General features: G+C 37.9%; 2 protein-coding genes across 3 annotated transcripts; one reads left to right on the top strand and one right to left on the bottom strand.

Annotated features, from left to right (window-relative positions):
* Positions 1-727: 727 nt before the first annotated feature.
* On the top strand, positions 728-7,207 carry LOC122040776. Its single transcript, XM_042600208.1, has 6 exons — positions 728-913; positions 1,036-1,067; positions 1,858-2,049; positions 4,019-4,069; positions 6,797-6,861; positions 6,952-7,207. The coding sequence occupies exons 1-6, from the start codon at positions 861-863 to the stop codon at positions 7,030-7,032; spliced, it is 474 nt and encodes a 157-aa protein (XP_042456142.1). The 5' UTR covers positions 728-860; the 3' UTR covers positions 7,033-7,207.
* Positions 7,208-8,017: 810 nt separating this feature from the next.
* On the bottom strand, positions 8,018-14,990 carry LOC122040774 (protein FAR1-RELATED SEQUENCE 6-like). Of its 2 annotated transcripts, none has more exons than XM_042600206.1 (8): positions 14,701-14,990; positions 14,059-14,151; positions 11,820-13,970; positions 11,650-11,745; positions 11,440-11,550; positions 11,155-11,223; positions 10,131-10,199; positions 8,018-8,490 (listed from the first exon to the last, which is right to left on the bottom strand). In XM_042600206.1, the coding sequence occupies exons 1-7, from the start codon at positions 14,719-14,721 to the stop codon at positions 10,155-10,157; spliced, it is 2,586 nt and encodes an 861-aa protein (XP_042456140.1). In that variant the 5' UTR covers positions 14,722-14,990; the 3' UTR covers positions 8,018-8,490; positions 10,131-10,154. The 2 variants fall into 2 exon arrangements, with proteins under 2 accessions (XP_042456140.1, XP_042456141.1); XM_042600207.1 differs by having other exon boundaries at positions 8,018-8,368.
* Between the last annotated feature and the right edge of the window lie 271 nt (positions 14,991-15,261).

Here is a 15,261-nt window from a genome sequence, read left to right as displayed (position 1 = left end):
GGTGAGGAGCTCGACACAGACTCTAACGTGCCGTCGCTGATGCCTTTGACGTGCCACCCGCTGATTCTAGTGTCCATGGGGGCCGCCAATCCCATCTCCCTCATCGTCGCCTCCGCCCTCGCCCGCTTTGCAGGCGTCGACATGGAGTCCGGCAGCTGGAGCTGCCCGAGTAGCAGACGACCTCCCTCACCATCAGCGTCATCATCAGCACGTCGTCTTGGTTCACATAAGCCAACGTTCCAAAGGCAAGCTCCTGTTTCTGGCCATTGATCAAGATATTCCCAAAAGCCTCCTCACAGATGAATGATCAGCTTGACGAAACTCAGTGACAAATGAATAATAAGCTAAAACTAAAATAATAAAGAGAAAATGATGGAAGGAGAGGGGAGATCTGTTGAAGGGTGAAATGGTATCAGAGAGGAGAAAGAATGGCAACAACAGTAAGAAAATGCTACCTCTCCCGAAATCGTTGAACAAGGTCCACTGAACAAGGTGTTAGTATCTCCTTCTAGGTCATCTTCGGAATGGGGAAATAACACAACAATAAAAGCAAGACATATGTCATTTCCACCAGTTAAACAAGTATTCTCGTATATTTTAATGGGAATTTGGACGGAATGATCAATTTGGGAAAACATTCAAAAATTAAAAGATTAAATTTGATCAATTGAAAAATTAGGGATGAAATCAAGGAAGGACTAAATTAAGATTTAACCCATTTTTCATCACTTCCTCTCCCTTTCTTTCGCCACCTTTTTGGTCGCAGTTCCAAGCGGAGCAGCACCGTGAGAGGAGGAGGGTGGGCGACGTGCGTCCCTCTCTCTCGATCTCGGGATTCTCAGGAGGATTGCTCGGCTAACATGCTGGAAAGCGTTTCCGAGAGCGTCAACAGATTCGCACCGCCTCCTCCGAGGTACTGTTGTTGCCGCGTTCGATCGATCGAGAAACTTCCACCAGCTGTTCGTTCGTTTGTGCTTCTCTTTGCCCACTAGGTGTTTTCAAGCATGCGTTGTTGATCCTTTTGCCTCCTTGCAGGAACCGGCCTCTCAATCGGCGCAAATCTGGCGGTATCGCATCTTTCTAACCTTTATTTTTTCGAGTAATGGTCGGGTTGGCACTTTGCTTTTTCTTTTTTCTTTTTTTAATTAGTGATATATGTTACTTGGATTCCAAGAGCAAAACTAAAGGGATGTTGCTGTGCATTTACACATGTTGCAATATTTTAATTCGTATTGCACTCGGAAGCAGGGTGGTGGTTTTTCGTTGCTTGTCAATTTCTTTGTGGAATGACAATTGGTTGCTGCAATGTTCCTTGCTCCTTTTGTTATGCTTGTGTTATAGTTTTTTTTTTTCTAGCAGAAATATTTTCTCATTAGTAAAGAAAGAATACAAAAAGATAGTTTTACTCTTTGGAAGCATGCCTGCTCATTTGGATTAATTTAAACTCCTTTCATCCCATCTGTAAAGTTTGTTATGGTACTTGATCTGTGTATCTGAGCAGCTCAATACTTGCTTAACATATTGAAAAATTAATTTGGATGAAATGGCTCAAACTAGTCTTCTTCTATTTTCCAGTAGTTCCCAAATAGTATTGTCATTATTTACTTTTTCACATTAGTAAATTGAGTCAAAAATAGAAAACCGATAACATTTGTCACATTTCTGTTATTTTTGGTTCCTTAGGTGATTCTTGTTCCACTCAGCAAGCAAAAACCGATACTCATAGTCTGAGAAATGGTTATGTTATCTGTCAAAATGTTTATTTATTTCAATGCTTTTGCATGAATCTGAGGGAACTGAGTTTGATCTGTATCCAACCTGTTCTGATGGCTAATTAACTGCTCTCTACTTGTGCAGATAGATATGATAAACCTAATTACTCATATGGCCTTGACGGGGAAAAGAGTCAAGCGTCTTATTCGAAAAACTTTACTACAGTAGAACGAGGAGAGATTCCTCACAGAAACATTGCAAAAGTGAACACTCATTCTAAGTTAATACCTTTAGAGGGGTGTTCATCCAGTGAGGCTGTGCAATTTCTAGCTGAGCGTAAGTATGCTTTTGCATTTTGTGGCCTGTTTGAAATTATAGCTCTTTAATCATACTTTACTTCTTGTATATAAGCATATAATTTGTATTGACCATCCAATGATCCAAGCACAATTGGCTTGAACACATCAAAGTTACTTATTAGAACCTAAATATCCTCTATCTAGCTATTCAATATGAACATAGATCTTAAATACTTTCTGTGCTTCAATGGTATTTCTTTCTTTTTTTAGTTTACCCTGATTGATGATGTTTAGGTAAAACTCCACTTTTGTTTCTTTCGTTGTTGAAAAATTTAAAATCTGCTCCCTATTAAGATCGTTTTATGAATGTTGATATTGAATTTGCTCAAAAACTAGTTTGCATATTCTCTCCAGCTTCCTTGTACGTCTTGTTTTTTGATCTATTTGATGTTTTCTAGCTAGTCTTCTCTGTGCCACTATTTAACTTACGTACAAGACAACTGTAGAATATAATATAAAATTGTACTTCAAGAATGCTCCTTAAAACTGGTCATGTGTGGATGCCATCTTTTAATTGTGCTCCATGCTTAAAGGAGAAAAGTTACCCATCAACTAGTCAAAGTCCAAACAGTGCCCTAAAATAATTGGACCCAAGTTATTATTAATAGCTCACTTCTCTAGGCTTATAACTTCTTATTAACCTACATCTCACTGTGCGAAACTAAATTGGGGTGTCATAAGAGGGCAAGAATGGCAATCAAATAGGCATTCTATTATTTAAAATGTGGGAAAAGGAATGAGCATAGATTGATAATAAATAGGTGTAATGGAAATAATCAAGTCTCATGATTTGGTTACAATAGGGAGGTGTGGGTTTTAGGTTGGTATCCTGATAGTCAATAAGTTAAGCTTTAGGTAGAATTAAAAGACACAATCTATTCTCTTATCCCTGTCATCCTCTTGCTTACATATTCTCCCCTAAAATTACTTTGTTGACATGCCATTTTGTGATCACAATCACCTCTTCCAATTATGAAATGTATTGGTTTATTTTGAACATATTCATATCATTTAAACCTATTTTCTTTAATTTTACCGTCACTGGTTATACATCATGCGTGTTGCTCATGAGCCTGTCGTACTAATCCTTCACATAAATCTCAAGTTCTCTTCAATTCTTTAATTTTACCATCACTTGGTATACATCACACATGTCGCTCATGAGCCACTATTAGAGCTTGACAATATGAATCTTATGAAGCTCTAAAAATGGTTAGCAACATGTCTATGTCTTTTTAATCTCTTTAATTATGTAAGTTAGTGAACAATTGATTCAACTTCTCTAATTATGAAAGATTTTGGACTTATTTGAACAATCTTCATATCATTTATTTTATTTTCTTGTTTACACATCCTTTGTTGGGGATCATACACCCAGTTCCTTATGAATAGTAACATGTTTTAGAAATTTGTTTCTGATGGTATTCAACCTGCACACATCAATCTAGTTCTCAATATTTTGATACATACGAATATTTTTGTATGCATTATTTCAATTTTGCATTCTTCATTCTTCATTCTTCAAACGAATTATTTCATTTGTACTAAATAATTCCAGATTGAGGGTTCTTATCTACAATCTGGATCAGTGCCAATTAGAGCCATTTTCCTCTGAAAATTAGTGCGGCATCACAGGGGCAAGTTCCCAAGATGTGCTTATTCAACTGAGATTTTTGTGCATAACCTATCTTTTTTGAACCAAAGTTCTGTTCTTAGCACATGTTTTTCTCTTTTTTTTTAAAAAAAAAATTTATTTCCTCACTAATATTTTTCTTGACAAATTTTCCATTTTGTCCACTTTTTCAGCTTAGGTATTTCAGCCATATTTTGCTGGCTGTTTAAACTCATCTTATTTTGTGGATTTTTTGTCATGAAAGAATATTTGATCTATCCATTGATATCCATGACAAGTGACTGTGGTCAAAATTATTTTCTGTTCTTTGCAGGTTGGGCAGCAGCTGTGCATCTATTGGATGACCCATCAACTGATGTACACGGTGAGTCATATACACTTTGTTTCCATGATTAGTTTAGTTATTATTTTCTTTGGTAGCGTACCTGCTCATGAAGGAAACTACATGAAACAAGAATCCACCTACGTGGGATTTTTGTTTGGATTATATTTAGATTATTATCTGTTGGCCTGATTCAATTTTGGTTGTAAAATTGCTTAACCCATGATCTAGTTCTGTCATTTCATCATTTGCTCAAATGAACTATTGAAACATGATTTAGAGAATGACTTTCTTTTTTTTATGCAAATAGTTAGGAAATCATAAAACAGAGAAAAAAAGCAGCAGCATGGTATTTTATTGCCTGGTGGGATCACACTTGAACTATTAATTTCTTGCTATACAGTGCAATTCTCATGGTCTCTTTCAGTTATGTTTATCCTATTGCCTTTTTACCATAGTTCTTTAACGATGCATATTCTTTCTCCTCAAAAAATCATATGGCCGGCCTCTTATTGTAAGGTTTCTTCGTTTGTCATGTTGCTTGGCTTCTCTAACAGATGCTATAAGCTACCACTTCTTTATTATGCTGTCACTACTATGTTCGTTGATTGTCTCACTGATATAAGTGCATGTCTACCACCTCGACTAGATATCATATGCACCATGCCTACTAAAATGTTCTTCATTTCTGTTTTTATTTATACAATGTTGGTTATTCTGTCGCACTTATCCAGGATCTATCCACCAAACAGTAGATACTGATAGTCCATCTTAAATAAACACATAGCTCAACAAAAGTTAATTCTATTAGACAAATAAGGAACTTAATGACTAACATAACTGGTGTAATAAAATAAATAATAACCTTAGAAATTTATCGATAAATAAGAAGAAGAATTCACCTACTTGAATGGGTATGGATAGGAAAAAAGAATGAATAAAGATCTCTTTCTTTTTTATTTGAAGATAACAATTATATTCAGTTCTTTCACTCCTGTTCTCTTTCAGAATAGGGTATTTTTGAAAAATAAATAAAGGATGCATTTGTAGGACCGTTGGGCCGGCTAGAAGGGGGGGTTGAATAGCCCTGCAAAAATCAAAACGCAAACACCTTTCTCGAACTCTTAAACTAACACTTGTAAAATAAGAGAAATAAATAAAAGCAGAAAAGTAAAAGGCACACCGAGATTTACTTGGTTACAACTGGGAAGGTTGTTAATCCAAGAAAGCGTAGCACTAGTATCTCCTTCAGGCGGAGAAGCCTTTTACAGCAATGAAGCGCACAATAGAAGCTTAAAACAGAAAAGCGTACAAGTGTAGAAAGAATGTTTGAGTTCTCAGTTGATTGACAGCTTCTGGACCAAGGTTATATTTATAGTTTTGGTCGGGGCGCCTGGAAGGGTTCCGAGCGCCCTGGGGGGATAAAACTTTATCCCCCAACGTCCAGAACGCGAAAGACGCGTTCTAGTCAAACTTCACGTTCCGGGCGCCCCGGAGCAAAAAGTCAACTCTGGTTGACTTTTGCGTCCGGGACCTCTACTCCGTTTTAGTCCCGCCTCGGTCCGGGTCTTCCGCTCCGGATCCGCTTACTTGGGTGATCTCTGCCATCCGGAAAAGGGCTCACCCGAACCCAACTTCCGGTCTTCTCAAGCGGGCTTCCCTCCGGCTTCTCGTCCCTCGGAATTGCCGCGTGTTTCCTTCTCGTCCGCCAACGTACTCATCCGCAGTCTTCGTCCCTCGGTCGTCGACCTTCTCGCTAGCTGCGTCTCTGGCTCCTCGAGCAATCTTCCACTCCGGCTTTCGTCCCTCGGAACCACCGCGCGCTTCCTTCTCGTCCGCCGGTGTACTCTTCCGCAGCACCTCGTCCCTCGGACTGCCGTCCTTCTCGCTAGCTGCGTCTTCCGCTCGACTACCTGTGTTCCTAAGCTCCTGCACACTTAGACACAAGGTTAGAAATAGCGCAGGACCTAACTTAACTTGTTGATCACACCAAAACAACCTTGGGGTTCCAACAGCATTCTTTCTGAATAGTTAGAGGAGCATTACCTAAGCACCTGTGACATATAAGGAATGCAAGTCTCGGGGATGGAAGAAGTAAACTTGTCCAAACCGAAATGGTGGGAAACTGGCCTTATGACTGATTGGATCGGCTTAAGAAAAAAAGGGAAACATCAATATAGCAAAGGAATGGGTGTTTCAATTGCACACAAAAGACAGATCTCTACCAGATCATCCATGAAATTGGAGAGAAAACAAGTTGGCAGCAATAATGTACACAAATACATGCTTCATGTGCAGCTGTGGATAACGCAATCACATAAATTACTACTTAACTAAGATAACCTATCAGACTGTGAATGCTCGATACAAAGATCAAAACTTACAGCAAGAAGCCTTGAGTTCCAACTATTCAGTTACCGATATCCAGTATTCTGTTTTTCTCTCTAAAATGTGGTACTAAAAAAAATGAATTTCCCCCAGACAAAGAGGTGAATGAACTAGTAGGCTTGTGCACAGATTATTTCACTTGCTTCTCCTTCTCCACATTCAACTGATAGTTATAGTAGAAAGTTCATTAGATGCAAAATATAAGCTTATCTTTCATTACTTTGAGTAGTAAATTCTCAGCAATGAAACTCAAAACATCATATCCGAGAAACCTATCTAATGTATCTTCATCCACAATGAACTTTCAGTGATGAACACAAGTCTTAAATTTAATGATGCAGTTGTACCCTAATGCTAGTATTACATTTGATTCTTTTACAGAAAGGCCAGTTGTGTACTCTGGAGCCAGTGGATCATCCTGGGTTCACTCCAAGCTTCCCCATCAGGCATGAAAATTAAGCGATTATTTCACTTCAACCTGAAACTTCATATTTTATTTCTGATGCATTTGAATTTTTTCTGCACATTATACACAGAACGACTTTCTTGGGGACTTACAGCGCAAAATCCAGAAAGCTGATAGCGATGCAGGATTGGCCACCAGCGTCAATGGATGAGCGCAACTTGTGACGGTTTAATGTTTGGACAACCACTTCATCTGTATGGTGTTGTGTGGCATACAACTTGTAGAAATATGTTATATTTCTGGTACCTATTTGCTGGTTGTATTTTAATGCCTGTAATCAGTAACCAAATAGAGCTATCAAATGAGCTGGGGCTGTTTGTATTTTAGTGCTAGAAATGATTAACCAAATAGAGGTGTCAAATAAGTTGTGTCTGACCTGATAGGGAATAAGTTGTCCCTAGTATGATCCATCCAAAGATGGGTTGTGCGGTGCCCCGGCGCTGACCCATCAATATGTGAGTAACAAAATACAAATATCATATGAGTCGGGGTCTCGGTGTATTTTAGTGCTAGAAATGAGTAATCAAATAGAGGCGTCAAATAAACTGGGTCTGGCCAGGCATGTAATGAATTGTGCCTGGTATTATCTATCCAAAGATGGGTTGTGTTAAGCCGAAGGGTGACACCATCAGTGGGTGAGTAGTCAAATATACTAGAAATGAGTAACCGAATAGAGGTGTCAAATAAGACAGACTCTGTTTGGGTCTGCGCAAGCGCAATCTTTAAAGAGTTAGGTTGCGCCTAAGGCAGCATGCCTCTGGATGGACTGAGGTGGCTGCTGGCTGCGGGCGACTCATGCATGGACACTGCCGGACTGCTTAGTTTATAAAAGTGAAGAGTTTTTATGTGCCCCTCTGAGCATGGTGCAATGGTAAAGAGTTCAACATATTACACAAGCATCCACGGTTTAAATCTCAATTAAGGCGCATGGCATTGCGTAACATTTTCCTCAGATTGGATATAAAAAAAAGTGTTACATGTTTTTTTATATATAAAAGAAAAAAGATTGTGTGCGACAAATTGTTCCACAAGAATGCATTAGCTGACAGAATACACTGCATATTAATGAAAAATACTGACCTAGAAATACATTGTTTATTGCATCTTTTATGTCAAATAATAATAATAATAACAAGTACACAAAAATTCCAGCAGATTTTGTATTATATCAACTTCATGGAATGTGCTGATACATCGTCATATGCACATGGCTAGCAATTACAACATAAAAAGACTATTAAGTTATACACGAAAGCTACTAATTTGGTTAGCAAGACAGATCGTCCCAGAAGCAAGTTCTTATGCTACTGTTAATTAGGGGAGAAGTTGCACAGCATGATCGTGTGCTAATTTTCAAAGTAGAAATTGCCAGCAAGATGTTGTACAGCTTGATTGCAATCAGGATTCCAGCTTTCGACCACCCCCATTTTCATTTGGTTGTCACTAGAGGATGCTTGATGCAAGAATTCTCTCAAGAATGACTTTGCCTGTCATTCCCAAAGGTTGGTTATGGCAGATACCAAACTCAGTATGACAATATGCAAAATCTTATGAGAAAGAAATTTTTGGTCTTCCAATTCGACAATCACTGAGCTACAAAACCTTTTATCTGCAATGACACATTTGCTTGTCAGTAACAACCAAAAAGTGTCGATAACAATGTAAATGGCGTGGTGACTAGTGCCAGGAACATGCCACTAGTAACCAACTGTGCATTGCTGAGACGTTTTTATCTGAATACAAGTCTTATTATATTTGCAGTTTAACCCTCAAGACTCTTCCTCAAGCTAATTTAAAACCATTTAACTAATATACTCAATTCTAAATCCTCACAACTTAGTGAGGTTCTCCTAAAAGCTTGCCAAAAAAAAGGTGAGGATCTCCTTTGACGGTACCTTTTAAAAAAAACAAATTACAATCAATCTCAATAGTTCATCCACTTGTACAATACTAGAAACAATGTAAATGACAACGTATTTATCATAATAGTTTGGTTATTGTTCCTGCTCTCAACCTAGCCTCCTAGCCATAATAGTTTGGTTATTGTTCTTCCAAAATATCAAGTCATCTTCAAGGCCATAATAGTAGAGATAAAAGCAACATATCATGAGAACAATTAAACATTAAAAAAATAGAAATAAAAGATATGAGTTCCTTTCTTTAGAGCAATAGGAAGATCGGAGATAGAATCCCGAATGGTAGATAGAATTGGAAAAGCAATAGAGTCTCAACGAGTGACTGTGATAACATCTAACGTTTTACCTTTGTTGTAGGTCCTAAGTGGAAAGTTCTAATGTTGCAACCTCTGTAGAAAAGAATGTTGAAATAGGAACAAAAATAGAGTAGGATCAGAAGAAATTTAAAAAAAAAAAAAAAAAAACCTATACAAAAAGTCACTTCTGCAAAAATAATGGCACATGGAACATAGTATAGTAGCATTGATACCTCTTATATGTAAAAGAAACCTAGAAAGATGGACTTTACAAATTTGGGAGATAATTTGTGTCTACATGGAGACAAGACTGAACAAGTACACCTCAAAACATGAGATGGAAACCAAAAGCATGCAATGGAAAACAATTATGAAGGCAATTTGACCATAAAGAGCAAAACAAGATATGTGATTTCCAAGTAACATGCAATGAGACATTGTCCTAAACCTTAAGAACTTCTATGTAAAGTAATAGTGTAGGACTTGTCCCTATTCTTAACTAAATGTCTATTTTCCCTTTCAACAACACCATTTTGTTGACATGTATGAGAACATAAAGATTGATGAATAATACCTTAGCTAGAGATAAGAAACAAAAGATGAGATATTCCTTGGCATAGCCACTTCTCAAGGCTTTAATAGATATTCCAAATTGACTCCTACTTTCATAAAAGGAAGATAATGAAAGAGTTCATAATGTTTATTCGATTAGAGAAGTGGTAACATTATTGAATACACCAAATATTAGAATGTACCCAGGAAAAGGGTGCATAAGCATGTTTATGAGCTACTGGGAGGAAAGGATTGAACATGTTTTTCTAATTACAAGATGACAGCAGAGAGAAAACAATGATGTCAATGCAAGAGAGAATAGAGGCATTGGCATCATAGTCACCAGGGAGATTACTAGAGTTATTTATCTCTGAGATAGTTCCTTTTTAGTTTTTACATTGATTATAGATTACCATCATTATTGTTCTTTTATGCTCCACAAGTATCAAAACTAGAATCCAGAAAGTAAAAACCCAAGAGCATACCTGAGTCTCAAGTAACTCTCATATCTACCCGGCCCTTCTACCAGAAGGTACTTTTGGTACATGGTCATCCTGTAAAATGTGGATCAAAGTAAATAAGAGCTTGATCAATTAGTTCATAAAACACGAGATCTTCATTTCAGTTATCCCACCAACATTATCTGGTTATTAAATTTAAATTTATTCCCATGATTCAGTTATAACATGTTGGATAGTTCATTTGGACTAAATACTTGAACTCACTGTTTGTGAATACTGGGCACATCTTAAGAAAAAAAATTGATCTCTTACCAACTTTAATCATCAAAAACTCGCTGTTTGTGAACAGTGGGCAGATCTTAAAAGGTTGTATGTATGCAGATACCTTTCATATGTTTCTGTAATATAACTGCTCAAGAATACTTCTTTGGTAAGTAAGCATTGATTACTTAAAGTACCATAATCGTTGGAGTATAAAACAGAAACACTAATTTTTGGAGAATTGAGCAAGGCTACTTTCATGTTTCCCACCACTGAGCTTACATAAAAGTAGTGATTGAATACTTTGATGAAAGAACTACACTGTTACATACTAACAACTGTGTAGGAACAACTTTAAATTGAAGCATTTCAGTGGCATATGCTTTGATTAAATACACACTTGAGCAAACTAAAAGCATCATACAATTCTTGGCTTCCTTAACCCTTGATATCGTCTAGATTAGTCACTTTAGCGCATTAGTTTAATGATAATTAATCTTCCATCTAAGCATTCAACGTATTGATTCTTAAGCACCAAAGCACATAGGTTTATTGATAATTAATCTTCCAAGTAAGGATTCTGTAAAAGTACCAAGAGATACATGATTATAAAAATAGCCAAAGCTAACAACATGACTTGTATGTCCTATATCTTATTTCATCCAGAAATAATACAAGTCTATCCAAATACTGTTGAATAATTCTCCAGTGTCAGAATAAATGATTCATGGGCAGCAGATATGAATTCCTAATTTAGAGGTAAAATAACAGTGAAACAGATATGTACTTGAAGTATTTGTTGATAAATCCACTGCATCCGTGACTGACTTCCTATTGTTTGCGGATCATATTGACCCTGCAATTCACAAAACTAGAATAAAGCACTCCAATTTCTAAATCAAGAACAAAATGGCCATAAAAAAGATGTTACAGCTAGAAAAGTCAAAGAGAGATAAAAGACAACTAAAAGTGCATACAAGTTTGTGATCTGATTTGTACGACTTTTTCAAAATCAACAAAGCAAAATTGTAACAAATTTTAGAATCAGCAGAAAAATAAAATAGTAACAAACCTGCAACAGATTGTGTGTTTGTGTCCTTGGCTGACTGTCAATGTGATGCTCGTGATTTATGTGCATGCCAAAATGACTGCCAAATGACAAGTCACCTGTGGTGATGTCTTCCTAATTAAGGTACCAAAATCCAAATATTAGATAAGAAAGATATAGAAATCATGAGCCTAAAGGATGTAAAAGCATGGAATAAAAAAATATACTACAGACCATCAAATCAATTCGCTGTGCATTAAGGTGAGTAGCAGTTGCACCCGATTGAAGGATACTAGCTTCGCTACCAATCAATGATGATCTCAAAAAATCCTGCTCATGGTTACATAGCCATTTAGAATGCACATAGAAGTACGATCACAATTGCTTGATATAAATAAAGTTACCTGTTCCTTGTTGGGCCGAGCTAAAGTTTCGATATCAGACTCCTTTAGCTTTTTCGGTGGCCGGCCTCGGCGTTTGACATGCAAAGAACCTGAATTCTTACTAACGCCAGAGGTTCCAATCTGTGCTAATAAAAGATTTTGGACATTGCCATTAGCCTGAGTTTCAAAAGATAGAAGTCTGGGCTGCCTCTCTCTACAAATAACATCATCTAAAAGCGACTTCTCAACCTCTTTTAATAACTTCAAAGCAACTTGGTACCTATCATCTGATATGAATCCTAACTCAGCTAGATGAAGACAGCGCATAGTCAAATAATCATAGCGGGCCACAGGATTATCAACCTGCATGTCATTCAAGGAGCGGGAGCGTTCAAAAGCACTTAGTCGCTTGTAATCCTTTTTCCAGCGACTAAGAATGTAAGGAGATGAAATCTCAAAGATCTGCTGGAACTTAAATACAGACAAAGCATGTCTACACAAAATGCCACAGAACTCAAAAGAACCACAAATGCATTGAACCTCAAGTTTATCTGCATTATAAAGAACCTCATGATCCTTATTTTCTGTGGGTTTACCATCTTCAATGAACGAGCACTCCTTGACTTGAAAATTAATGACTGGCCCATCTATCCGGATTGCCAAAACATCACAATACATTGTAGCTTTTAGCTCCTCCTGGAATTTCCTAAACATATTAAAAGTGTACACTTTTGATATCTGTTCTTCCATGTAAAATTTTGATATCAAAAGTGGAGTCTTGTGAGATTCTGAATCTGCTTCTGCCTCCTTTTTGTATTTACTCTGCAGTATCACCTCATACTTACTAAAGAATTGCTTTAGGGAAGTCTTTGGATAGACATATCCATTAAGATAATTGTTTATAGTTTCACCACGTTGGTACATGGACATTCCAGCCCAAAATGTGTGTTTTAGAAAAGCTGGCACCCAATTGTGTCTGTTTTCATATAGTGAAGTAAGCCATTCATTACTTTCAAGCCCATTATCCACAATCATCTTCATCCAAGATTTTTCAAAATCTTCTATCTTCAAGGAATCATATGCTGATTTTTTTAATGCTTTCTTAATTTCTTTGTATTCAGGAAGCCCTTTCAATTTCTTTGGAACTTCACTTAGAATACTGGACAAGCACCAACGATATCTAGTGTCAGGAAACACATCTAGGACAGCGCCTTGAATGGCCTTGGAATAGTCTGTGACAATAGCATTTGGGCAGCAATCTAACATACAGGTTAAAAATGCTTTGCATAACCACGTATAACTCTGGATAGTTTCAGAAGAAATCAAACCACATCCCAGCAACACTAACTGGCCATGATGATTCATACCCACAAACAAAACAAGAGGCAAATCATACTTTTCAGTCAAGAAGGTTGTATCAATGGAAATGACATCCCCGAAATACTGATATGACATCTTACTCCTACCATCAGCCCAGAACAAATTTCTCAAGCAACCATGATCGTCTAAATCAACCAAATAAAAGAAGTTTGGATCTTTATTCTGCATATTTGCAAAGAATTGATAAACAGCCTCGTCATCCCCCTTAGTGAGCTTCAATCTCCCTATTTTAGCAGGATCTCCAGATTCTATCCCATCAGATTGAGAACTCCCTTGCACATTTGCTTGTCCTGTAGATTCTTGTTTCCTTGAGCCAGCCATTTTCTTGTAACAATTCAAAAACCGTGCTGTTGAAGGATTGACTGGATGGTTGTGTTCATTATTAACCTCCACCAAATGAAGCATCCCGTCCCCTGAAGCTTTCGCAACAATCTTAGCTTGGCAATCTGTTTTGGCAGATTGTCTGGCTTTATAGCAAGGATCAGTTTTTCCCTTGCCCACCTTAGAGCAAGCAATTATTACCCGTCTACACTGCCCCGAAGTTGCAAATGATGACTTCTGCACAGCCACTCCAAAGCCAACAGTCATAGCATATGCTTTATAAAAATTACAAACTTCCTCCCTAGTTCTAAAGGTCATCCCTAGCCTAGGTGTTAGATCATCCTCTTGAACTACTTTAGTATCCGTATCAAACGCATTATGCTCCATTTTCTCATTATCAGCAGCATTGTCCTTGACACTGAATACCTCCTTGTTCTCAAATGAATCATTCATGCAGTCACTTCCCATGCCCTGCCAAAGGAGAAGGAAATCACTCAAGTCTATCATACCCATCCAATGAAGGAAACATTTATATGAAAGAGTTCAAGTTTGTACCGACCTTCAGTGGCTCTCCAACTTCAAGTTCTTTTCCATTCATCTCAGGATCACCATCATCCACAGGCACTTCCACAGTAATGTCATTTGACAAGACCTACAAAACAATTATATGATTGTCCTAATAGATATACAAGCCTACTGTGCTTGATACAAAGCACAGTCTTAACTATAATAATTCACTGCAAGCATCAAGATTCACAGAAAGAAAAAAAAAAACTGACATTAATTTGACAGTTGTATTTGATGTAGCAACATTATTAATGTAAAAGGTGCAAGAAAAACTAACTTCATGTAATCAGTACCTTTCCCAGGACATTCCCTAAAGCTTCTCGGTAAACCTAATTGATTATAAGCAATTCTAGAATAATTCAAATCCTCACATAACCATGCATATTCAAACAATCAGCGTCCATCAAATTACAAATTTTGGAGAGAAAAAATAATTACCGGTAAATAGATCAATTGGTCAACAATTGCATCATGCATACACGGAAAATACATCAACTACTAAGCAAACTTAGAGAAAAGTCGAACTAAGTATCAGTTTAACGTAACCCTAAAAATGCCTTCAATTGGTCATTCATAAGAAAGTAACAATTATTGTGTAATCATCACGCAGGAAGTTGATCAAACAAAGATTTACTTCGGCGTCCGTATGCTCCATGAAGCCAATCTCCGCCGCGCCCGCTGGATCTCGATTAGCGATTGAGATGCGTGAAGCTCGACGAGGATCCGACGGCAAGGAAGCTCCAAGGACTCGAGATGCGAGCAATCGGAGACGGGAGTCCGGCGACTAGAAGGCGGAAAGGGAGATCGGAAAGGGAGGGAAGAAGGAGGAGGGTTTCTGGTTCAAAGGCGAGAGAAAGAGAGAGAGAGAGAGAGAGAGAGAGAGAGGAGAACGGAGTCTTTCGGGCGATTAGCTGCGGCCAGATGCGCCCCGTGGAGACGAGACCCACGTCGGTACCTCTATAAAGGACCCGAAGGGCCCACGACGGGCGAGGTCCGGAATGGATCGTGAGGTGCCGGGCTTTGGATTGGGTCCGCCCAGGTTAACCGAAGGAGGGCTGAGCAAATTATGAACCGCCGCATCGTGACAAATCTGGTAAATTTCGGCGCGTGTTGATCTTTTTTTGAACCAACGTTATCCAATTGGGAGCCAAAATAATCATATATCGTATTTTAAATCGATTATAAATAAACCGGA

The sequence above is a fragment of the Zingiber officinale genome, chromosome 2A (genome assembly GCF_018446385.1).
Source record: "Zingiber officinale cultivar Zhangliang chromosome 2A, Zo_v1.1, whole genome shotgun sequence".
NCBI classification, from domain to species: Eukaryota; Viridiplantae; Streptophyta; class Magnoliopsida; order Zingiberales; family Zingiberaceae; genus Zingiber; species Zingiber officinale.
Note: the sequence above shows the minus strand (reverse complement) of the source record. Positions and strands in the feature narration are given on the sequence as shown.

What these genes read in the sequence shown, in the direction of transcription:
- LOC122040774 (XM_042600206.1), bottom strand. Translation starts at nt 14,721, where the DNA reads ATGGAGCATACGGACGCCGAA. An exon ending in AAGTTGGAGAGCCACTGAAG is followed by an intron (nt 13,971 to 14,058) that starts GTCGGTACAAAC and finishes CTCCTTTGGCAG; the next exon opens with GGCATGGGAAGTGACTGCAT. An exon ending in AAACACACAATCTGTTGCAG is followed by an intron (nt 11,224 to 11,439) that starts GTTTGTTACTAT and finishes TGTGAATTGCAG; the next exon opens with GGTCAATATGATCCGCAAAC.
- LOC122040776 (XM_042600208.1), top strand. Translation starts at nt 861, where the DNA reads ATGCTGGAAAGCGTTTCCGAGAGCGTCAACAGATTCGCACCGCCTCCT. An exon ending in CAATCGGCGCAAATCTGGCG is followed by an intron (nt 1,068 to 1,857) that starts GTATCGCATCTT and finishes CTACTTGTGCAG; the next exon opens with ATAGATATGATAAACCTAAT. An exon ending in TGTGCAATTTCTAGCTGAGC is followed by an intron (nt 2,050 to 4,018) that starts GTAAGTATGCTT and finishes TGTTCTTTGCAG; the next exon opens with GTTGGGCAGCAGCTGTGCAT.